At 44.4% G+C, this 24515-nt stretch overlaps 1 protein-coding gene across 3 annotated transcripts in view; it reads right to left on the bottom strand.

Annotated features, from left to right (window-relative positions):
* Positions 1–14340, bottom strand: part of SPEN (spen family transcriptional repressor) — a 99668-nt gene extending 85328 nt beyond the window's left edge. The window contains exons 1-3 of one of the 3 annotated variants that reach the window (XM_082685427.1): positions 14297–14340; positions 12303–12384; positions 11476–12196 (exon numbers count right to left, since the gene is read on the bottom strand). In XM_082685427.1, the coding sequence (XP_082541553.1) occupies positions 11476–11558 (83 nt within the window). In that variant the 5' untranslated portion in view covers positions 11559–12196; positions 12303–12384; positions 14297–14340. Of the gene's footprint in view, positions 1–11014; positions 11364–11475; positions 12197–12302; positions 12385–14296 lie in introns of those variants that run through there. The other 2 variants (XM_082685429.1, XM_082685428.1) reach the window with 2 other exon arrangements.
* Positions 14341–24515: the final 10175 nt, after the last annotated feature.

The raw sequence follows: 24515 nt of genomic DNA, 5'->3' as shown, positions 1-24515 counted from the left end.
GGGGTGGCAGCTGGGTGGCTCAGTGGGTTAAGCCTCTGCCTTCAGCTCAGGTCATGATCTTGGGGTCCTGGGATCGAGTTCCACATCGGGCTCTCTTCTTGGCGGGGAGCCTGCTTCCCCCCCCCCTCTCTGCCTGCCTCTCTGCCTACTTGTGATCTCTCTCTCTCTCTCTCTCTCTGTCAAATAAATAAATAAAATCTTTAAAAAAAAATTAAAAAGTCCTCTTCACAAGAAAAAAAAATTGGGGGCACCAGGTGGCTAAGTCAGTTAAATGTCTACCTTTAGCACAGGTCATGGTCCCAGCATCCCAGAATCAAGCCCCACGTCAGGCTCCCTATTCAGCGGGGAGTCTGCTTCTCCCTCTCCCTCTGCTCCTCCCCCCACTCATGCTCTCTAACAGATAAAATCTTTTTTAAAAAAAATAAATAATAAGGGCGCCTGGGTGGCTCAGCGGGTTAAGCCTCTGCCTTCAGCTCAGGTCATGGTCTCAGGGTTCTGGGATAGAGGCCTGCGTTGGGCTCTCTGCTCAGCGAGGAGCCTGCTTCCCCCTTCCTCTCTGCCTGCCTCTCTGCCTGCTTGTGATCTCTCTCTCTCTCTCTCTCTCTGTGTCAAATAAATAAATAAAATCTTTTAAAAATAAAATAATAAAAGAACAAGAAAAACATTTTTTTAAAGATTTTATTATTTATTTGACAGACAGAGATCACAAGGAGGCAGAGAGGCAGGCAGAGAGAGGGGGAAGCAGGCTCCCGGCTGAGCACAGAGCCCAACACGGGGCTCGATCCCAGAACCCTGGGATCACGACCCGAGCTAAAGGCAGAGGTCTTAACCCACTGAGCCACCCAGGCGCCCCAGAAAAACATTTTTGTAACAATGTATAGTGACAGGTGTTAAGTAGACTTACATGGTGGCCATACTGAAATATATACAAATATCAGATTATGTTATATAACATTATTAGTTTCAAGTATACACCAATTATAACTCATTTATTTTTTAAAGTTAAGGTCAGTAAGGTTTGGGGGAAGGTAGGGCAAAGGTAAAATTTTGCTGAGATACCAAAGTGAGTGACTGACAACCAAATAAATAAATGAAGCAATGATGATTCCCAATATTATTCCTAAGAAACAAACTTCTTTCTCACTATCTCCTCTTCTGTGTGACTCAGCATATAATAAAGCTCAGACAGATCCAGTGATTATACTCATGTCACCAAGTCAGTGGTGGCTTAGAACCAAAACTACAATTTTAAGAATCATCAGGTAGCTCTGTATCTAATTTTCTTTTGTTTTGTTTTCATTTTTATTTCTTTGACAGTGAGAGGGCACAAGTAGGGGGAGCCGCAGGCAGAGGGAGAAGCAGGCCCCTCGCTTAGCAGGGAGCCTGACGTGGGACTCAATCCAAGATCCTAGGATCATGACCTGGGCTGAAGACAGACACTCAACCAACTGAGCCACCCAGGCACTCCATATCTGCTTTAAACCGAGATGGGTGAATGTATTCATCCATTAAACTATCTCCTAGGAGAGGAAAATATTGAAAAAACTTGCAAAAAATGCAAGTCACTTCCAGTCCCATCTTCCTTTCCTGTTCCTCACCCTCAAATGTTGGTTTCCAAAGAAAGTAGTTGAGAGGAAGGGAATGAGAAACAGAGGCAGCAAGGTGTCGGAGGTGGGGGAAGTAGAGTGGTGTAGAGCTACTTCTTAGTGTAGAGCTACACTAAGAAGAGAACTGATTGGGCAAAGAGAACTGACTGGGCAAAGATAGTGAGAATAGCAGTAGTCAGGTTTCTCACTAAGAAAAAAATTTACAAATATAAAAATGTAGAGATTATGGGGCGCCTGGGTGGCTCGGTCGTTAAGCATCTGCCTTCAGCTCAGGTCATGATCCCAGAGTCCTAGGATCAAGCCTCTCAACAGGCTCCCTGCTCAGCAGGAAGCCTGCTTCTCTCTCTCCCTCTCCCTCTCCCCCTGCTTGTGTTCCCTCTCTCAAGGTCTTTCTCTCTGTCAAATAAATGAAATAAAATCCTTAAAAATATATGTATTTTTAAAACTGGAGAGGTTAGAAAAAATCTTCAGGTATTGGAACATAAGTGAACTTTTTAAAAAATGGGACACAGAGGTACAGATAACGTGTATATATGGAAAAAAAATATATATATATATCTCATAGTTAGGTACCCACATGACACACATTTTCTTAGCTCTGTAGGAATGGGTACACTGAGCATCCAGGTGTTGGTTTCTAAATACTATCCTACACTAAAAGGAACTAGAATTTCTTGGAGAAATGACTGATTATAGGACAAGGAAAGTACATGATAAGCCTTTGTTATGCCTGAAATAAAGAAATGCTTAAACAGTGATGGAGAGATATCAAAAGGACACAACAGCCAGTTTGAAAGAGCTCCAACTGGCCAAACCTAGGACAATTTGGGTATCAAATAATCCCTGGACCAAAGCTCACTGAAAAAAGTAGAAATCGTAAGTATTCTACACATACACAGAAAGCTCCTACCTACAGGAAACTAAATATAGAAGGAATCACAACACTATACTTACCGGCAAGAGTTAGCACTGTTAAAGCTGGTGACTGTAGGCTTGATAAAAGAAGAAAGACTATAATATTAAGATATCTCCCCATAAAATGCTAATCAAATACAAAGGGGAAAATAGTAAAGATTTAACCTGACTAGGTGAGCAGTTAGAACTAGTATCACCAGTTGTGGCACAGATCCATACTGTCTGCCTCCTTATATGCTACTCTTGAGAAGAGCAAAGAATCACTTCTGTGGTATTCTTGCCAAGATGCATGCTCTGATCTGGTCATGAGGTAATACTGGACAGATTTCAACTGGAGGGTTTATCCTGCAGAAGCAAAGGCCTATCCTTTTTAAGATTTTATTTATTCAGTTGAGAGAGAGAGCACGTGCGAGTGAGCAAGCATGAGCAGGGGGAGGGGCAGAGGGGGAAGCGGACACCCATTGAGCAGGGAGCCCGACACTGGGCTCAAACCCAGGACCCTGGGATCATGAACCCCACTGAATGCACATGCTTAACTGACTGAGCCACCCAGGTTCCTCAAAAGACCTGTGCTTTGTAAGACTACCAGGCACATGAGAATTAGCACAAGACTGAGAAAGTATTCAGAATGATGAGACACAGCCACCAACAGCAACACATGACCAAGCTCCTGGACGGAAAATGGAACACTGTGGGGATGGCTGGCATCAGGTGAATGGGGTCTGTGGACTGGGCAGTAGGATGGCACCAATACGGACTTCCTGGTTGGGAAGACAATGAGGTGCCATGCAAGAATGTCAACAACTGAGGAATCTGGATGAAGGGAATGTGGGAATTCTTTGTACCATTCATGAACTATATTCCAAAATAAATTTTAAATGAGAAAAATATTACTGGTAAGAAAGAACTGGGTCTAAACGTGGTCAGACACTCATTCTGGTATATCAAATACCATTTTATCTTCCCTTTTATTTTTTTAAACTAAGGAGAGTTAGTGTTTGGGTTTTTGTTTTTTTAAGATTTTATTTATTGGGGGCGCCTAGGTTGCTCAGTGGGTTAAAGCCTCTGCCTTTGGCTCAGGTCATGATCCCAGGGTCCTGGGATTGAGCCTCGCTTCGAGCTCTCTGCTCAGCGGGGAGCCTGCTTCCTCCTCCCTCTCTCTCTGCCTGCCTCTCTGCTGACTTGTGATCTCTGTCAAATAAATAAATAAAAATCTTAAAAAAAAAAAAAAGATTTTATTTACTGGGGCACTTGGGTGGCTCAGTCTTTAAGCATCTGCCTTCGGCTTGGGTCATGATCCCAGGGTCCTGGGATAGAGTCTCACGTGGGGCTCCCAGCTCGGCAGGAAGCTTGCTTCTCCCTGCCTGCTTCTCCCTCTCCCACTCGCCCTGCTTATGTTCCGTTTCTCACTGTTTCTCTCCGTCAAATAAATAAATAAAATCTTTTTTTTTATGTCTATTTATCTATTTATTTGACAGAGAGAGAGAGAGAGAGGGAGAACAAGTAGGCAGAGCAGCAGGCAGAGAGAAAGGGAGAACCAGGCCCTCTGCTGAGCAGGGAGCCCAATGTGGGGCTCAATCCTAAAGCCCTGAAATCATGACCTGAGCCAAAGGCAGCTGCTTTAACTGTCTGAGCCACATAGGTGCCCCACAATACCATCTTTTCAAAGAGGCCTTACTCATTCCTCCCACCCCCATGACTCTCTATTCCCTCCTTTGCTTTAATTTTCTTCATAAATCAAAACAGGCCACAATTGATAGTTGTTTGGGCTAAATGCTGGGTACACAGGATTCACTTACTATTTTTCTCTTTTTATATGTGTCCAAAATTCTCCAAAGTATAAATTTTAAACTATAAAACAGTAATACATATGCATCTTTATTAATACATTAAAGTATCTAGCAGCAAGTCTAATAGCTACTTTAGTTTCTAAGTTGTGATGAGCATGAATTATTTACAAACATGGAAATGAGGAAGTCAGAATCCTCTGCAGGGTGCCTGGGTGGCTCAGTCCACCAAGCCTCTGACTTCTGCTGTCATGATCTTGGGGTCCTGGGACCAAGTCCTGCAATGAGCCACTCCTTGGGCTCTGTGCTCAGTGGGGATCTGCTTGTCCCTCACCCTCTCCCTCTGCCCTCCACCCCCCAACCTCATGTGCATGCACTCTCTCAAATAAATAAAATCCTAAAAAAACTAAAAAAAAAAAAAAAAAACAAACCCCAAGGCGATTTTTTTAAAAAAGATTTTATTTATTTATTTGACAGATAGAGACCACAAGCAGGCAGAGAGGCAGGCAGAGAGAGAGGAGGAAGCAGGCTCCCTGCCAAGCAGAGAGCCCGATGTGGGGCTTGATCCCAAGACCCTGGGATCATGACCTGAGCTGAAAGCAGAGGCTTTAACCCACTGAGCCACCCAGGTGCCCCAACCCAAGGCGATTTTTAAGAAATCCTGAATACAAAAGAGCCTTTACTACAGTGTAACAGCGTTGTTTTTAAAAATTAACGCTTGAGACAAAAAAATTTACCACCTACCAACTTAATGATGACACAAATCACTGCATGCCAGATGTCATTTTGAAAAATACAAAAAAAAATTTTTTTAATACAAAAAATTTTTAAAAGATTTACTTATCTGAGAGACAGCGAAAACACGCACATGCTTGTGTGCACTCAGGAACAGGGATAGGGACAGAGGGAAAGAATCTCAAGCAGACTCGGCTGAGCAGAGAGCTGAAGGTAGGGGCTCAATCTCACAATCCTGAGCCGAAACCAAGAGTCTGAGAGGCCTAACCATCTGAGCCACCCAGGTGCCCCTAAAATACAAAATGTTTAAAAAGAATACAAATGTCCTAGTTTTTGAATGAAAGGAATAAAATAAGGTGAAGGTTGAAAAAATCAATTTTAAGAATTTATAAATGTGTATATATATATATGTATTATGTTATATATATTATATATATATATATATACATAAAACTACAAATGCATTACACACACAAGTTCATATACCGCATGGAAACATGATAGGAATGTAACCATCAAAGTCTATACAAGGTACACTCAGAAAATCGCCATTCCATTTGTCCAAATTCTCAAGTAAGCCAAAGTCTGCACTTAACAAAGACATATATTACTCTAGAGGTTTGGTATGCTGGACTAAAAAATCTAGCACCAAAACAAGCAATAGGACAAACAACTGTGTTTCCCATGTGAATTTTCCCACAAATACTCCTTAAATGTAAGAACTGGAGTGGTTCCTTACATAATAAAAACCTTTATGCTAAATTTCAGTTTATCTCTATATTCAAAATGAACTAAGTAATTAAATCCAAGAATTCACTAAATTTAGTTAACATTTTACAGAGACATTTCTTTGTGGGTTTCAGATGTTTACAATTTTCAACCTGGCAGATACAGAGGCGGGGGGGGGGGGGTCTGAATACTGTAATACTGTACAATTGTATCAAGAACATCTCTTCACAGCAAAGCGTATTTCTGCACAGCGAAAACAGGTAGAATACAAAAATTACATGGTTTCTAATAAAACGATTAAACATACTAACTGGTTTCCACAACAGAGTATGCTATTTTCCTTTCTTTTCTTTTTTAAAGATTTTATTTGACACAGAGAGATAGAGAGAGAGGGAACACAAGCAGGGGGAGTGGGAGAGGGAGAAGGAGGCTTCTCACAGAGGAGAGAGCCCAAGGCAGGGTCGATACCAAAACCCCAGGATCATGACCTGAGATGAAAGCAGACTTTTTTTTTTTAACTTTTTTTTTAAGATTTTATTTATTTATTTGACAGAGAGTGATCACAAGCAGGCAGAGAGGCAGGCAGAGAGAGAGGAGGAAGAAGGCTCCCTGCTGAGCAGAGCCCAATGTGGGGCTGGATCCCAGGACCCTGAGATCATGACCCAAGCCAAAGGCAGAGAGGCTTAACCCACTGAGTCACCCAGGCGCCCCTGAAAGCAGACTCTTAACTGAGCCACCTGGGCACCCCCAGAGTATTCGATTTTCACTCAAAACATGAGTAGCTCTAAGGCAAATAATAATAATAATAAATTAAGTAAAGATAGCAGTAAACTTTAGAAATTTAACTATAAAAAAGTATTACTTTATTTTGTCTCCTTGTTCAGCAGGCTAATATAGGTCTGTTTCAAGGGCTTGAACATTTATTACAAAGCATCCAATAAGGAAATTCAGGAGCCCAATTTTAATAACAATATATACTAAAGTTATTTGCAGACCACAATGCTTACATTAAATAATGTGGACTAGCTAACTACAGCTCAAACACCACAGATTCTTATAAGTAAAAACAGAAATATATCATCTCCAATTGTATATACTAGTTCTCACAAACTATTTCAAACATTTTTTTTAATTTTTATTTTAAGATTTTATTTATTTAGGGGAGCCTGGGTGGCTCAGTGGGTTAAAAGCCTCTGCTCAGGTAACGGTCCCAGGGTCCTGAAATTGAGCCCCACATCAGGCTCTCTGCTCAGTAGGGAGCCAGCTTCCCCTCTCTCTCTGCCAGCCTCTCTGCCTACTTGTGATCTCTCTGTCAAATAAATAAATAAAATCTTAAAAAAAAAAGATTTTATTTATTTGACAGAGACAGCGAGAGAGGGAACACAGGGGGAGTGCAAGAGGGAGACGCAGGCTTCCCGCCGAGCAGGGAGCCCGATATAAGGCTAGATCCCAGGACCCCAGGATCATGACCTGAGCCAAAGGCAAACGCTTAACGACTGAGCCACCCAGGTGCCCAGGTGCCCCTCAAACTTTTTTTTAAAAAAGCAATCAAGACGGTGCCCTCCACCAGTCAAACATCACCAATCTTCCTGGCACCTATTTTCCCCCAATCTGCCAGAGGCATCCTCCTTAGGAAATAAAATACAGTATTTCAAGCATTCTGTATTAATTTTTAATGCTATTTATCATGATAACTGAATTTTATTTTTTAAATGTACAAAAGCCCGACACATAAATATCAAAATTATAACATTCAAAACCAGAGCTGTTTCTACATAGAACTGGCTGGGCTCTAAAAAAGAAACGATGTAGCAATGATGTAAGGCTAGGGTGAGTCAAATTTGTTTGAAGTCTAAAAATACCTCCAGTTATAGAATACTAAAGACAAGGAAATTCTTCCACTATATTTTTACTGTGTCCCCAAAGTAAAGATATCCAAATACATGTAACATGTATTCCAGCTATTTTAACTCAGAAAACCATTGTAATATTTAAAATTAGCAAAGCCAAAAATACATTTTTAAATGGGTCTCATTCTTTGACAGAATTTTTACATAAGCTGCTACCTTGCTCTACCTCTGCACAATCTTTAACGTCTTCTCTAAAACTGGGGATGGATGGGAAGAACCTGAAAATGTGATTTACTTAAAACAGGCAAATAAAATAGAGAATTTTATATTCTTTAAAGGGCTCTATTCGTTCGCTCATTCTAATTCAGGGAATCATCTTTGCACACACCTCTCTCTCTTACAACTAAAAGACAGCAACCAATTGTTGTGTAACTCCTCCCTTCCCCCTTCAACCCAGCTAACATACAAAGGAAAGGACTTTCTCTATTGTGCAAATTCAGTCCCTGCAACAGACCTTTGTTAACTAAAATCTGATTCAGAAATAGTCCTCATTTAATTTTTTTCAGCGGTATATTAAAAGCTGTAAAGAAAATGAACACAACAAATATATTCTATTGCAAGAAGGTAAAGCCAAATTTTGAAAATGCTCTGATTATATTTTAAAGACTGGGCCTTTCTTTAGTTCGAACGGGGAAAAAGCCTTTATCAGCATCCTTCCCGCAATCTATTTTCCACCAAAAATACTGACCATTGTAAATAATAAAAATAATACACTGTAAATAATACAAAAAAGATCTGGTTCTGACCCCTCCCCCAAACACACACAAAAGTGCCCTCTAAGCTGCCCTGCTTCCAAAACTGGTTTAATCTTTAAAAAACAAAAACAAAATCCCAAACACTTACTATAATAGCCTAATCAGTGTTACAAGAATAATTCTGAAAACGTTTTATGTAATATATTCCCAATATACACCTCTTAATCCTGTAAAACAGTTATTAGTTAATGTTGTAATTAGCAAGGGAAAAGGGTAAAAGCTGGTAAAAGGTATTAGAGAGTTTCTCTCATCTTGAGTTCTAGAAAACACTAGAAGTGTATATCCTTACATTTTCTTACACAGCTATCATTCCGGTACAACTACCTTTTTATTTTTATCCCTTTCACTTAAATTACTCAAATTTCGCCTTCCCCTAGTAGCAATCACACATTTTACAAAACATTTTCTACAATAGGGATAAAAGGCTTTGAATTCCTCCAAACAGGGTCCATTTAACTCCACAGCTGGAAAAGCAAAAACATTTCTTATACATATGTAAGAATAAACAAGAAACCATAAATAGAGATTACCTGTCCCGGGGATTGGGTGGGAAGTGGGGGATGGGAACTGGGAATCCCGAGGTCAGGGGTGAAGGGGAGATTTTTCTCTGTGAACCCTTCACACTCTTTAAACCCATAAGAATGCACTGCCTTTTCAAAGAGCTAAGGACGTTTGTCTAAATTTTTTTAAAAATCGCTTTTAACATAAAGGAGTGTCATGGACACACGGTCTGCTTAGTTTTAACAGAATCTGCTTTTGGTAGCATCTGCTTGTGCTCTGCAATAGGTGAGATACCCCTTTAAACGCAGTGTGCCCGCTAAGCCCTGTTTAATACAGTAACGTTCCTCCAGACCTCCGCTTTCGAAGGCAGCTCGCATCCTCCGCCCCCTCCTCCCTCTGTGCATTCTGAGAGCTGCTGCTGATTCCCACATAAAGTGGGTCCTGGCCGCCATTTTAGAAAGTCATTCACACAAGCCGGACCGCAGCCCCATCCACTTAAAAATCTCCCAAAACTCCCGCGGACGATCTCCTCTTCCCATTCCCTCTCCCCTCATCTTGAGAGGAGTCAAACTCCCTGCAAGAGGTATGCAATGTCTCTGGAATGTGCATAATGCGAAGTGACACGTCTGGCCACAGAACACTGAGGAGCAACGCGAATGCTGCAATGCACGTGTTTGCACGTCGGTACAGCCGAATTTCCCAGAGACCTACAGACAAAGTCCACAGGAGTTAAAAGTGAACACACCTAAAGTGGCCTTTCCACTCCGATAATCTGCGTCTACAGGACTTTCCCACCAAAGCACTGAACACGGTGGGGCGGTGGGTGGAGGTAAAGGGTGGAGCCGCGCCAGGGAGGGAAAAGTTCCCATCTGCTTCCCCACTGAGCCCGGGGTCTCGCTCCCCTTTACCCCCGGGGTAGAGGTGAGCTTTTGCTCCCTGCCTGCCCTTGCCTGGTTTCTCAGCACAACGTAGTAAACACCGGGAGAGTCCCTGGAAGCGCGCCTCCCCCAGCCCTGCCGAGGACAGCCTGAGCAGGTTATGAATGGCCTCACTATTGCCGGCTCCTTTTCACACGCGGACACGCGCAGACGCGCGCTCCAGCGGTGAAGATTTAATACCCCAGTAACAGCAACCACCAACAGAATCAATGATCCTCCATTTAAAAGACGGAGTGGATCCAGCTCTGCTGCCTCTGCTTCCATTTCCCTATCCAAGCTGCTCAGGAGCAAGCGACGCAATCTGTTTTTCCCATGGTGACTCACTAATAAGGGCGCTCCATAATTTCCTCCACTCACTAGATAGTAAGAGGAATTAGGAGTAAACCGAACTGAAGATCGTTCCGGGTCTGGAATATCGCAAGGAACGGTAATTTTCGAGGACGAGCGCGGATCTGCTACAGTCCTCCTCATTCTGCACCAAGCTTAAGCACAGCGTCACTTTCAGGATGTTCTAGCGAGGACGCTACCCGTCACGGTACGCATACGTTCCACAAAGAAAGCAGGCGCTTGAATGCTACCGTAGCAGAGGTACCAAAACAACAGTGATCCCACCATCTCACCGAAAAAAATATATATATTCTGGGAAGTTAAAAAAAAAAAAACAAAACTACATCTCCTGATCTTAAAAGACGTGCATTCTTCCAACGACCGGTTCAAGAACTCTGGGCGGGAGGGAATCACCGTTCTTTCAAAGGCGGCCCCTCAGCGCTAACCCCGCGCGGCCGCGGAGGTAGCGATCCCGAGGCTCTCGGGCTCCGGCGCCCGCTGGGCACCGTCCTACCCGCCGTGGGGCTTCCAGTGAAAGCCCTCGGTCCTCACCACCGTCCTCACCCAAGGACCCCAGAGGGCTGAGGCGGCCTGGAAGGCGAAAGAGCCGAAATAAGCGCACCAACTTATTTTCAGACACCATACTCGCTAGCCAACCCCGAAAAAATAAGAATTAAAAAAAAAAAAAAAACCCACAGGAGAAATGTGAGCTTGCCATTTCCCTGTAGTTTCTAGGTCTGTAAGCCGTTCGGGAGAGGTGCCCAGAACCTCGCAGCTGCCCCGGTTCCGAGCTGCTCCTACACCACCTACCGAGCCGTGTGTCTGGGTGAAGCCTCTCATGTCGCACAAACCCCTCTCCCGGCTAGACATTTCCAAGCGTCGGCAGGGCGAGGAGCGGGACTTGCGGCGGGACTCCGGAGTTGGCCGCGCCGGGACGGGGGTCCGGGGCGGCGGCGCGCAAGGACGCGACCCTACTCCTGCCCCGCCGGCTGGCGGGCGCCCTCCGGGCGCCGGTTCCGCGGAGGCCGAGCGACAGCCTCCTCCTCGCTGGGGCGGGAGAGGGCGGCAGCCGGACCGCTCCGCCGAGGCCCGAGGCCCAACGCCGCGACGCGGGCCGAGCGGCGGCCAGACAACCGCGCGCCCCCCGCACCAGTCCGCGGCTCTGGCCCGGGTCCCCTCAGCAGTTCCGCGCACGGGGAGGGGCCGGCAACGGGTCGGGCGGGCAGCAGCGCCCGAAGGGAGAGCGCGGCCCCGGGCCGCGTGTCACTCACCGTTTGAAATGCTCGATGATCTTCTCTTCCCGCACGTTCTCCGGTAAGTTGCCCACCCAGAGGTGCCTGGTTTCCCGGACCATGCTGGGCGGTGTGCCGGCGACCGCTGGTGCGGGTTCTCCCTCGCCGGCTTCGTACGAGCCCGTCAGCGCCGGGAGGCGGGCGCCGAGGCGGCGGCGGCGGCGGCTGCGGCGGTGGCGTCGGCAGCGGCGGCGGCTCCTCCGGCTCCCCCCCGTGCAGAGACCATCCCTCTCCCCCAGGTTCTGACTCTCGGGCCTCGCAGCTCCGCTCTGCCGCCACCACACACCCGAAGCCGACCCTCGCGCTCCGGCGGCGCATGCGCCCGGGCGGCGGCGGGCGGGGGAGCGGGGAGGAGGGGCGAGCGGGACCCGGGCGGCAGCGACTACGACGGAGCTGGCGCTGTGGCAGCCGGACGCTTCCCACCGGTGCGCGCGGCCCGCCTCCCTCGCCGCGGGCACGCGCGCGTCCGCCCGCCCGCCGAGGCTGAAACGCCGAGTTCCTCCCAGCCGGCGCGCAGGCGCGCGGGGGAGGGAGGAACGCGGGGCTTGAAAGGAACGCTCGCGCGCCCGATCCTGATGCGCAGGCGCGCAGGCACGCAGGGAGTGGGCCGCGGGGCGGGCGCTCGGTCAGACCTGGGGCGCTGAGCTTCCAGGGACCGGGACGGTCTCCAGCCCCTCAAACAGGGGTCCCAGGCGCGGGCCTAGAGGAACAAAAGAGAGAAAGGGAGTTGGTTTTGATAGCCCCGCGTGTCAGAGCGGCTGCCGGTGCCTCTCCCCGAAGAAGCCAGGACTCCTGACCCTACTCACCCTTCGGCCAGGAGCTGGCCGTTTCCGGGCACCAGGATCCCCGCCTGCTTGGGAAAGTGTCAGAACAAGGCCGCCCTTCTCACTGCCAAGCGAAGCAATGACGGGATCAGAAGCCCATCCCTCTCAAGAATAATTAGCCCTAACGTAAAGCAACTATTTTATATAGGATCTTACGAAATGTTTTGCAAGATACGTTACGGTATATCAGGAATAGAACTGAAAGAAGACGGCTACATGTCTAATATTGTTAAAAGGATTTATATAAAGGATTTGCTGTAATTTAATATTTAAGCATAGGAACGGATCAGACCTCTGGCCTTTCCAGGCCTAGCGACCTTTAAAGACCACAGCTGAACTTTCATATAAAGGCCAGTTTACAGAACCCCAGAGAAAACCGACAAAATTAAGGCAAACTGTATTGAGTTCAGAAAAATGGAATCGTTTAGAACAGTCAGCAACTCAATTTTCCATTTTTTATCTGCAGAAATAAAATATCAAAGGTGCGGTACTTCAAGTACACACCAGATTTTAAATATTTGGTCTTATTCACGGTCTCCTTAAATACAGCCGATTTATCACCAGACTATATTGTGAACTGGAAAATATGGTCACCATGATCACTGGCACTAATACCTGGAGTCACCTGTGCACAGCAATTTCTTCTGTTCCACAGACAGTAATGCTCCAAGTGGTTTTTTACTTTGTTGTTTACCATATAATGTGACATAAGCTAATTAATTATTGTGTCTGGCTGAGAGTCACATCAACTTTTCTTGTATTTGGTCTAATAGTCCATACTATAGGGGCGCCTGGGTGGCTCAGCCCATTAGGCGTCTGCCTTCTATGCAGGTCATGATCCCTGGGTCCAGCCCAGCAGCTGGCTCCCTGCTCAGTGGGGAGATTGCTTCTCCCTCTCCCTCTGTCCCCTAGCTTGTACTCTCTCTATCCCAAATAAATAAAATCTTAAAAAGAGAAATAGTCCATGCTATAAATCTGACCAGTTGAGATACTCTCTCTTCCATTGACAAGGCTAAGCAAGCCCCAGTCTAACACAGTTGCAATGATTTCAGTAAAAGATGAGCTAGCTGAGGGGCTAAGCTTACCCTCCATTTGAAATGATTTTTGGAATTTTGACTAATTATTTCTAAAACTTCTAGATTCTGAGCCAGGTAATTTAACCAATTTAACTTCAGTAAGAGACAGAAGAGGTAGAGAAAAGCTAGAAACAGAAAAGCCCCACTACAATAGTGGCATTCATTGATAATTTACTTAAAGTATTTAGTGCAGCCCCACAGGCTGTCCTCGTCTTCATGCAAATCAGCCATTAAATGAAATGGAAATTTGTGTTCTTGAAAATATTATGGAATGGATTCCTCAGTAAAAGCAAACAAACCACAGATGTAGGATCAGCCATTTACATGTGGCCATTTCTTTGTCCTGACACTATCACTTAAGGAGTGTCAAGCCAGCACACTATTAACCTAAACTCATGAACTATATAGCTGTTGTTGTTTTTAAGATTATTCATTTATTTATTTGACAAGGAGAGAGAGCACAAGCAGGGGGAGCTGCGGCAGAGGGAGAGGGAGAAGCAGACTCCCAGCTAAGCAGGGAGCCTGATGCAGCGCTCAGTCCCAGGGTCCTGGGATCATTACCTGAGCTGAAGGCAGCCACCTAACTGACTGAGCTACCCAAGCACCCCTGAACTATATAGCTCTGCATGCACGGCTGCAGTTAACATTGAACTGACATGCATTTTTCCATGAAGCATGAATTTCAATATAAGCAACCACCACAATTTGAAACACACTTTAAAATAGGATGTAAACTCCTCATTTAAAACTTGATAGGCTCTGTATTAGCTGAAACCTCTTGGAAAGACCAAAGTGTCACCATGAAGAACAGAAGAGATTCGGCTCAGTTGCACTAAGAGGGGCAACTGACAAGAGGATTCACAAAATAGTGTCTTGCAGTTACAGAAGGGCATATCTGACCTTGCATGCAGACTTCAGTTAAAATCAGTCTGAGGAAAAAATTCAAGGACTGAAAAAAAAAGGGGGGGGGTAGACTTTTAGAAGCAAAATTATTAGAAAAAAGACTAATTAGAGTAATTCTTGAATGCAGTATTTGGTATCCATCTAGGGCTCCCAAAGAACAATAAAAGGATAAAGCAGAACAAAATAAGAAGCAATTAAGATATTTTTTCTAATACTTTCTCCATGGCACAAGAATGAAGGTACATTAAGTGAAAGTTAAAGCAACATCCTTACCAACTAAAAATTTTTTGAACTAGTTCTTTTCAGTTAGCCTAAAAGTCTTGTTACAGCAGTGCTGTTTTTCCATGTAAAAAGCAGAATAAGTACTTAATTTTTGTAAATTATTTTAAAATGGGCAAAGTTATTTACAAATACTACTTCAAGTCCCCCACCTTTGGGAAGTAGTGGAGGAGAAACCTGGTAGAAGATTACCAACACATAAATTATTAAGCAAAGTTGAGTTAAAGTTCTCCCAAGACCAAAGAGCTCACAGAATGTCAAAAAGATTAGAGGCAAATATCAAATTAAGAATATCATCTCATCGAGCCAGAGATCTACCAAACAACTGAGAAACAGTCTCTCTTTAATATAAAGCCTAACAAAATCTCATCAAACCAACCTTTATACTCAGATTCGCTTGAAGTATTGTCAAACTACCTGTTTGGCACCAAAAATAGCAACGAAAGTATACATTTTAGTTTCTTGGTTTCTTAAAAATCCGATATATATTTCTCAAGAGAATTCTCAGTTTATAAAATGTCAACAGATATCAGCCTAAATAAATTTAATGAGTAAAACAAATTTCAATTATCTAACGTGCTCCTATGATGCCAAAAGAAAAAAAATATGACACTAACTTCAACTGAACAGATTCATTTAAAGGAAAAATAGCTCACATATAGATGCTGGGTTCAAATGAGCAATTCAGGTAGGAATTCTATCCATCTTTATTAAACTTAATAGTTACAGGTTAAAAATACTGTCCATGGGGCGACTGGGTGGCTCAGTGGTTTGGGCTGCTGCCTTCGGCTCGGGTCATGATCTCAGGGTCCTGGGATCGAGCCCCGCATCGGGCTCCCTGCTCCGCGGGAAGCCTGCTTCCCTCTCTCTCTCTCTCTCTCTGCCTGCCTCTCGGCCTACTTGTGATCTCTGTCTGTCAAATAAATAAATAAAATCTTTAAAAAAATAATAATAATACTGTCCATGTTCCTTACTGATTCTTTTAGCATAACAAACACTACTTGGCATGAACTCTGTGTTATACTAAAAAAATAAAAAATAAAAAACAAAACAAAAACAATACTGATGATACAAACAATAGACAGTATGTATAATGGAATACCCCTGGGTTACTGGGTTAAGAGTTAGAAATTCCAGTTCCAGTTTTGTCACTAGCTATATGACCTAGACAAATCGATTAAATCCTCAAAGTCTCAATATCGTTATCTGCAAAACGAAATATCTATCAAAAAAGCTTCCTAGAAGTATCAAAGAAGATGATATATGTAAAAGGATTTGGAAGTAACATACCGTAAATATCACGAATACTATTAAGTTGGCCACTAATTTCTCATTAATATCAAAAGTAAGTATCAGCTGAAATTAAGAACATATCATTATCAATTTTCAGGGTTTTATAGCCTACATAGGTCCTACAGTCAAATCAAAATGCAGTGATTGCATATTAAGTATGCCAACATTCCGTTTGTTTTTGCAAAGCTCTTAATAACAGCAAAACTGATAAGTACACGCCCTTTGCATAGCCCCAAATCAAGTACTTGATTTTTTTCAATGCCTTTCATTTTTATTGGCAATGTATCAGAAAACACTGGGAAAGCTTTTCTCTATTTCTGTCTTTGGTACAAATATTTACAAAGGCAGAATTTCTTCAGCAGCATTTATCTTGGTATATTTTCAATAGCAAGGCAACCCACTCTGTTATTCTGATTTTTAAATTTATTTTAACAATAAATAATTGATGCTCATTGAGAAAGATCAAAAGTAGGGTGTGATCTCTCCTTTCTTCTGATAAATGGATGGTGAAGTGAATTTCCTCATTTGAGTCTTAATGATAATTCGGAAAGGTAACATTAAAAGCAGAACCATTTGCAAAGGGGAATTAAAATAGATGTGTTTTTAATCAGGTCTTATTTTCACACTGTGAGGAGCTCCTGTATTTAGCATGCTAGATGTGCTCAAAGAGTTCAGTCATGCGTAACGGAAGCCCAATGGGAAAAGCATTTGAGCCTCAAATTTGGACTTTGAATGCTAACCTAGCCAATAGAGCAGATAAATTAATATCAACATTTAAACAGAAAGACAGAATCGTTACCAGATATTTAACAAGAATTTGGTTACAAATCTAGTCCCAAGCTATTAAAATTAAACTATTTCATGACAAAACGTATACTTAAAATATAAGCACCTGTTTCTAAAGGCATCATATAAAAACACATTAACTAGCTCTAAAATGATCAAAGCCTACTTGACAATACAAATTTTTATAATCAGGTTTTTTTTAACAGTAGAAAATAAAACAGGCAACACTGCTATATTATTCTCAAAGAGTGTTTTACATATTGTTAGTTTTGAGGGAGCAAGAAAGACCAGTCCATTAACAGATCTATTTTGATATAGAAGGCAGAGTCTGGTGGAATTACATAAATTATAACTTATATCAATTGACCATCAGACAGCCAGTCCTCTAAATCATACTTTCAGCAAGCTAACATTTCATAATCTATTTTACTATTCAACACTCTATGTAAGCTAAATTATCCCACATTGTTTATGGCATTCCAGAAATGAATGTAATGGCTGATACATTTTTTTAAATAAATTCTTATGTTTTTACCATTTCCTTGGAAAGTTGCTTAATTTTTCCCCTCTATGAGGAAATATTGCTAATGTATCTAATATTCAGAATTACAAATTAACGTTTAGGGCATGGGGAAAAAATGGATTGGAAGGATATTTGCAAATACCTTAATCACAGCTGTGCCTATATGGTAGAATTTAATTCTTTTCTTTTTTAAATTTCAATTCTAGTAAAGTTAACATACAGTGGTAGTTTCAGGTGTACAATATAGCGATTCAACAATTCTATACATTACTGAGTGCCCATCACCTAACCTACCCACCTCCCCTGAAATGTAAAAATTTTTTAAAGTTTTTATTCATCTATATTTTCTAAAAAAATTCCATCTATATTTTCTTTGGTTAACATATATCGTTTTTATAATTAGAAAAAGTTATAATAAAATGACTTTTGGAAGTCAGTATCTGTGTTTCTTTTTTTTTTTTTTTTTTTTTTTAAAGATTTTATTTATTTATTTGACAGACAGAAATCACAAGTAGGCAGAGAGAGAGGAGGAAGCAGGCTCCCTGCGGAGCAGAGAGCCCGATGCGGGGCTCGATCCCAGGACCCCGGGACCATGACCCGAGCCGAAGGCAGAGGATTTAACCCACTGAGCCACCCAGGCGCCCCAGTATCTGTGTTTCTTTCAAGGTTTCTCTGAAATGTTGGTGCTGGACTATACTAAATCAACATATTTATGTTAAGAGATCCCATGTGAACAAAGTATTATTCGCTATGTTAATTCGGATATTTCATTCAACCCTTTAAACCTCTATTGTTAATCCTCATGTAAGAAAAAACTTAATCTCTTCACTAGAAATAATATACATTAACTGAACACCCCATGTAGATTGTAACTTTTGAACATCAGGAAGTAAGAATATAATAAGGCTATTGATTAATTCGGGAGACACTACCAAAGTACAGTTAACACAATCTCAAAAACATTAATGCCAAATAAAATGTGTTTAGTAACTTGTTACATATGTCTTGAAATCTTCAGACTTAGGGTCTTGAGCTCCGTGGCTCTAGTTTGAAATAGCAAATTAAAAAAGAAAATTATTTATGTACTTTTGAAATGTTTTTAAAACTGTATCCATCTTAACTCAATTATTGCTATTTAATAAAAATGGCTCTTTAAATCACATCACTGCCTCAATAATCTCCAGGATGGTAATAATTGATAATTTTCTATAGTATTCCATAATTAGACACTTGAAACATTTTGGCTTAAAATAAAACCACACTATTTAAAGACTACATAGGACTGATACCTTTCTAAATTAATGATGGAATTATTTTTAAAGCTTCAAAAAGTTAAATTTCAGTATTTTGATGGAGCTCATTGAATTTTTTCAGGCCATATACTACAGAAGTCATGAGAACCATCGCTTACACTTTTATTTGAATGATACTCTGGCTAAAACAAAAAACACAAAAACAATGCCTAAGTATAACTGTCTTTGAGGGTGCTAGATTAACTTAAAATGATTTCTCTGAGAAAACAGAACCATTAAGTGTCATAACTAAAGATTTCACTGAATACTGTCAGCTGGTGAAGGGACATGGTGAGATGAATTAATAAAAGGGGTCTGTGTTTCCCCCACAATACCAGATAATTTAAACATACACACACACAATCATAAACCTTTCCCTTAAAAACTTCACTCAGAAAAGTGGCTTCAGGGATGCCTGGGTGGCTCAGTTGGTTAAGCATCTGCCTTCGGCTCAGGTCATGATACCAGGGTCCTGGGATCCAGTCCCGCATTGGGCTACTTGCTTAGGCGGGAGCCTCCTTCTTTCTCTGCCTCTGCTTGCCTCTCTGCCTGCTTGTGCTCTGTCTCTGACAAATAAATAAATAAAATCTTTAAAAGAAAAAAAAAGTGGCTTCAAACAGAGAAACTGTTGTCTTTCACAGTTTTCAGTTTAAATATATCGTACCCCTCAACATCAGTTTCCAGAGATTCTCAGTTAGACTGCACATAAGAACTTTGTTTTTATGCCTATTTAAAATTTTAAAACATCCAAATAAATGTACAACTTAAAAAAAAATCTGGTGTGCCTATCTGGCTAAGTGGGTAGAGCCTGCGACCCTTGATCTTGGTTGGGAGTTGTGAGTTCAAGCCCCATTCTGGGTGCATTTCCTTTAAAAAAATTTTTTTTAATTATAAAACATAACAAACACAAAATTTTCTTCCCCTTATTTAGTGGTGTTATCCTTACTTTAGGAATTTTGACTCTGAAGACACTCATTAACCGTAATTTTTTAGAACAGAATCTATAACCAAAATTCTAGCAATTCAAGGGACAGTTGATTTGGTCCTTTCCAAGCTTCAAATTACAGTCTTGTTAGCAGGGGGAGAATTCTATTGCTGGCTAGTGCTTCAACAGCCTCTAGACAGCTTTTCATATACTAAGAGCTCCTAATAGGAATCTGGCACCAACTCAAAATTCCCACCAGGAAGAAAGATCTCCCTTCCTTAGGACCCACTGCGTGGCTCCGCCCAGAGCCTTGACCCGACCTGACCTCAGACTCTGCGTGGTCAATGGTGCACTCGCACCTGCGGGCAAGTTAGCACTGTCCAACAACTTCAGAGCCCAAACGCGGGTCGCGACCATAAAATGTGAAGCTGCAAGTGCCACGCCAGTCTTTAGGAGCCCCCAAGGTGCCTTGTTCGCGAACAAGCTCCCTCTTTCAAACCTCGCATCTGTAAGGATCTGAAGGTACATTACACGCTAAACGAATATAGGAAGGCAATTACTCCACCAGCGAAACGAAGGTCCTTCAAAAGGAAGGAGGCAAGGAAACAAAGCTCGGACTGGAGACGTGGCAGACCTCCATGCCCTGCCAAGGGACCCTTACTTAACCTCAACCTGCTGGATTTCAGAAACGGGCTCGCATGGAAGTGGATTATACAGCAAGTTAAAAGAGCTGGGGGGGGGGGGCCGCCGGCTTTTTTAAGAACCCACAACCCTGGCAGTCATTTCCCCCACACTCCTAAGGGAAGAGAAAAGGAAAATAAAACCAAAGGCACCTTGAGAAAGGGTAAAAGCTGTTGCTATGGTTACCACTCTCCAAGCTGAAGTCAGCCCAGGGAGACCGAGCTGCACGCCCAGGCCCTTTCTTTGTCCGCAGCCACACACCGAGGACAAACCTAGCGGCCAGCCCCGCCACCCCCAGCAGAGGCTTGCCTCAGCGGCCCGGGCAGCGTTCCAAGTAAAGGACACCTCTATTTCGGCTTAGTGAGCAAGAACTGCGGGCAGCGCCTGACGGAAGGCAGCCCGGCCACCACCCGGTCCCGCGGCCAGGGCTGTACCCCCCATGGCTGGGTGAAGGTGCCACCACACGGCAGGCACCCGATCCGGGCAGGAGCCGGGCCAAACATGGCGCACGCAGGAAGGGAAGGGAGCCAGCCAGACACGGCCCGACCTCATCCCTTAGCCACAAAGGAAGGCTAAGCTCGAGGAAACCCCTCAAGAAGCTACAGTTCCCCCGAGTGGGAGCTGAGCAAACAGTGAGTAGGGCGCAGGCGAGATGCTCAGACGCACTTCACATCAAAGACGCTACTGCAAGCAGCGCGGAGAACACAGTTCGGCAGAGACGACCTGCTGCGCAGGCGCGCAGAGCAACGATTCGAGCGCTACGGACCTGCCCCTCCCCCCCTTCCAAAGGCCAGGGGAGTTGCCCCAACGCGCCGGCGCGACGACGGAACGTGGGGGGAGGGGGGAGAAAAAAAAAAAAAAAACCTGTTCCCTTCATTGTGAGAGCGAACCGCCCCGCCCCGCACGGCGCGCGCGCACGTCCCACTCTCACACTTGCACACGCGCGCGCCGAGCTTGCCGCCCTACCCGGCGCGCATGCTCCGGGAAGGAGGCGGTGGCTGAGCCTGCGGCTTTTTTTTTTTTTTTGCTGGTTCCCTGAGAAGTTTCTGGAAAGACGGAGGCCAGGGGAAGCTGGGGGATGGGAATCGCAGGGAAGCGAGCGTCTAAGAGAAAGCGAAACGTCCAAAACACACCGCCACCTCCCCGCGTCCATCCATCACGCCATGGCCACAGCAAAGCCCAAGACCACCGAGACCCTCAAACGTCGGGGGGAAAAGCATGGAAACTGCAGCAGACCCGAACTGCCTGTGCCTAGCCCCGAGGCCTCTAACCACGGGGAGAAGGGAAAGGGCAGGGGGAGCGATGAAAACCCTAAAACGCTCACTGGAGGCTTGCGTGGTGGAGTGAAAGCCGACATCCGCCCTCTGGAGCTGCCCGCGCACTTGTGGGCCGCCCGTGGCTCTTCTCTGGCTCTCGAGCGTGGGCTCTGCATTGGGATTCTACGCGGCTGCCGAAGTACTACTCTGGGGCTCCTTGACCCGTTTCCTTAATTTCCCCCCGTTTTGGGGGGGGGGGGATGTCCTTTGCTTTCCCCTTCCTGTCTTCACTTTGGTGGCCAAGAGCTACAGCTGAGGGTGTGGAGACCCTAGGAAAGGGCTGCTCCCTTCCCGCGCCAGCCCGAGAAGCGTCCCGGGCGGGCAGGGGTCGCCCGTCTGTTGTGCGAAGCCGAGGTCTCTCTTTGTACCGTTCAGTGTGAGCCTCCGGCAGTGGGGCACGTTTGGAAGCGCAAAGGCAGCGCCCGCACAAAGGCGCCGCCTCGTTTGCGGACTCGAGGAGCGGCCGACGCGGAGAGGGAAGGGGTGCGGCGTCAAGGCGCGCCGGTGCCCAGGGAGGGTCACCTGGGCAGCCACCCTGAGAGAGCCCGAGAGGGCAGTGCCGTGCTGCCAGGACCGGTGGGGGGGGGTGTCCGCGGCGCCTTTTATTTCCCCGCAGGCGCCCGCTCTCGGACAGGCGCGGCTGCCATTTTGTGGCGCGGCCGCCATTTCGCGGAGCCAAGGGGGCAGGGCGGCGGGGGAGGGGCGCGCGCCGCCGCGGCCTGCGGGCTTGGGGGGCGGGGCGGGCAGGCGGGGCTGGCGGAGGCGCCCGGGCAGCCCCCGAGCCGCGAAGGCGAGCGCGTCCCCTTTGTTCTTCGCCTCTGGGCTCTCAGGCGCCGCCGCCCCGGAGCCGCGCTGAGTGCGCGCGGCGTGTGCCCCCGACCGGCGGCCGAGGGGCGTGCGCACAGTCCCAAATCCCTTCTGGCCTCCGAGCCTGTCCAAGTCGGCGCTCGTCACCCCCACCCCCGCTCTTGGGAAAGGAGTGCATTTTATTTGGCCGTGCCCCGAACGCCACCGTGGGAAGCCGTATTCGCCCTGAGAATGAAGGCGCTTTCCGCGAGCCTCGCGCGGGAGGGGCGCGGGGGGGGGGCGCGGACGGGCTTGGACGGGCTTGGACGCCGCTGCCTCGAGCCGCAGAGGCGCCCTGCAAATAGCAAAATGCCGGGCTTCGAGCGCTGGGAGACCCGACCGAGGTGCCGAGCACCGGCGTAACCGAGAGGTCGGGCTCTTTAAAAAAAAAAAAAAGAAAGAAAAAAATGTCTTTGAAGTGCTGTCATCAGTAGGAGAACCGAGACGTTGGTGTTCATTGGCTGGCTGCGAAGCACGCACTGCGCAACTGGTTTCTGATAGGTTTTATAGCCCATTATTTCGATCTGAGCCATAAACTGGAACAATAGATTGGAATATTTTATTTCTGTCTGTTGAGAACATCTTCCATTTAACTTCTTTTTGGAGGCCCTTATGAGTATGTAAATAGCAAATTGACTCAATAAAATAACTATGTGCCTTCCAGGGTCATTCACATCCTGAAAGAGCTATTGTTTTTCTGATTTCAAGGGAATATTTAAATATGAATCTTGGCAATTTAATGTTAACTTTGCGGCTGGAATCAACAAAGCCAGGAAATTCAAGAGTAATGTTGCTATATTTGTCTTCCAGCCTTACTTTTTGTGCAAGGTATTTTTGTTTAATGTGGGGCTTTTTTTATTATTATTCTGGAACATAGAAAAAATAAAAAATAATGAGGTGGGGTGGGGTATTTTGTTTTTGTTTTGTTTTTCCTAAGTTTTGTTTTTCTTCACAGCAGCGTGAGTTCATAACCGAGCCAACCTTTTCTGGCTCAAGTCTTTTTTGGTGCTGCAGCTACAGTAGGGCTTTTTTCTCTCCCCTTACTATGTATAATTACAGGGGTTTGGTTATCTATTTCAGTAACAGGAGCGTTAAGCTCGTAATGATAGGATGAAGAGTTTAAAAAATATTTTTTCGAGGGAACGGATCAAGATTTGATCGCTTCCAGATGAAAGAAACATCTGAGGAGTGGTTGTTAGATCCCAAATTTTGTCTTAGTTTCAATATGACTGAAAGCACTTTCTGGAATTTTTAAATTTTTTAAACTCATCTCAATATTTTATAAAGAACAGTATTGTATATTTTTGGTATGGAGAGTTTATGAAAATTGTTTTGAAAATGCTGTTACTTTTTGCCTGCACAACCAATATTAAGTAGTATGAAACTATTTTATTGGGAATTAGGACAGATTATCCTAATAACACAGACAAAACATTATGCCTTCAGCAGCCAGGCAGCTGAAACTAGAGAAGGATTGCACAATCCTTTCACTTTGTACAGATGTAAAGGATCTATTTAACAATTCTAATTCCTAGAATTTGTTTTTATTTATAAAACATTCTTATTTCACACCTTTAACTGTTAAACTTAATGCTAAAAGCACATCCTTTTTTTGTACAAAATATTTTCAATTTGTATTTTCTTTAGAGTGGGTGGTATTTTGCACTGTTCTCTCCCATATGATCAATGGCAAACATTTGCAGAACAGTTGAACAGAAATTCAGGAAAACTCCTTTCTGACCCGAATGTTGGCCTCAAAACATTTTCCAGCTTCCTAAGCCAAAAAGCCCAAACAGTATTAAACAGGTGGACTTTAAACATGTAGAAGGCCATGTTCAAATAAACATTCCGAATTACAACAATTTTATGCTCTGCCCTTGGAGTAAAAATGCTTTGTATGTAGTCCTAGGACTGGTTTCCTTTTGTCAAACAATAAAGGACTAGAGAATTCCACGATCACCAACCAATTGTTCCTGTAGTTTTTCTTTCTTTTTCCAACTGTGCTTCTGAACTAATTTGTAGCATTTTGTGTTCCCTGAGAGAGACTGGATGTTAACCAGAACCTTTAATTATACCAAGATCCTTTAGCCAGGGCAGCATCTACGTGGCATGTGCTAGGCCCCTTGGGCTTGTTTTTTTTTTTGTTTGTTTGTTTTTGTTTTTTTGGCATTTAGTGAAGATTGTGTGCAGCCTTTCTAAACAACGTAGAAATACTGAGGCTCTCTAGCCATTGTTCCAGGAAAGGACAGCTTTTCATGCCAATTCTAGCATAGGA

This window comes from Mustela nivalis (genome assembly GCF_964662115.1).
Source record: "Mustela nivalis genome assembly, chromosome: 10".
NCBI lineage: Eukaryota > Metazoa > Chordata > Mammalia > Carnivora > Mustelidae > Mustela > Mustela nivalis.
The sequence above is the reverse complement of the archived record's forward strand: the minus strand, read 5'-3'. Positions and strand labels throughout refer to the sequence as shown.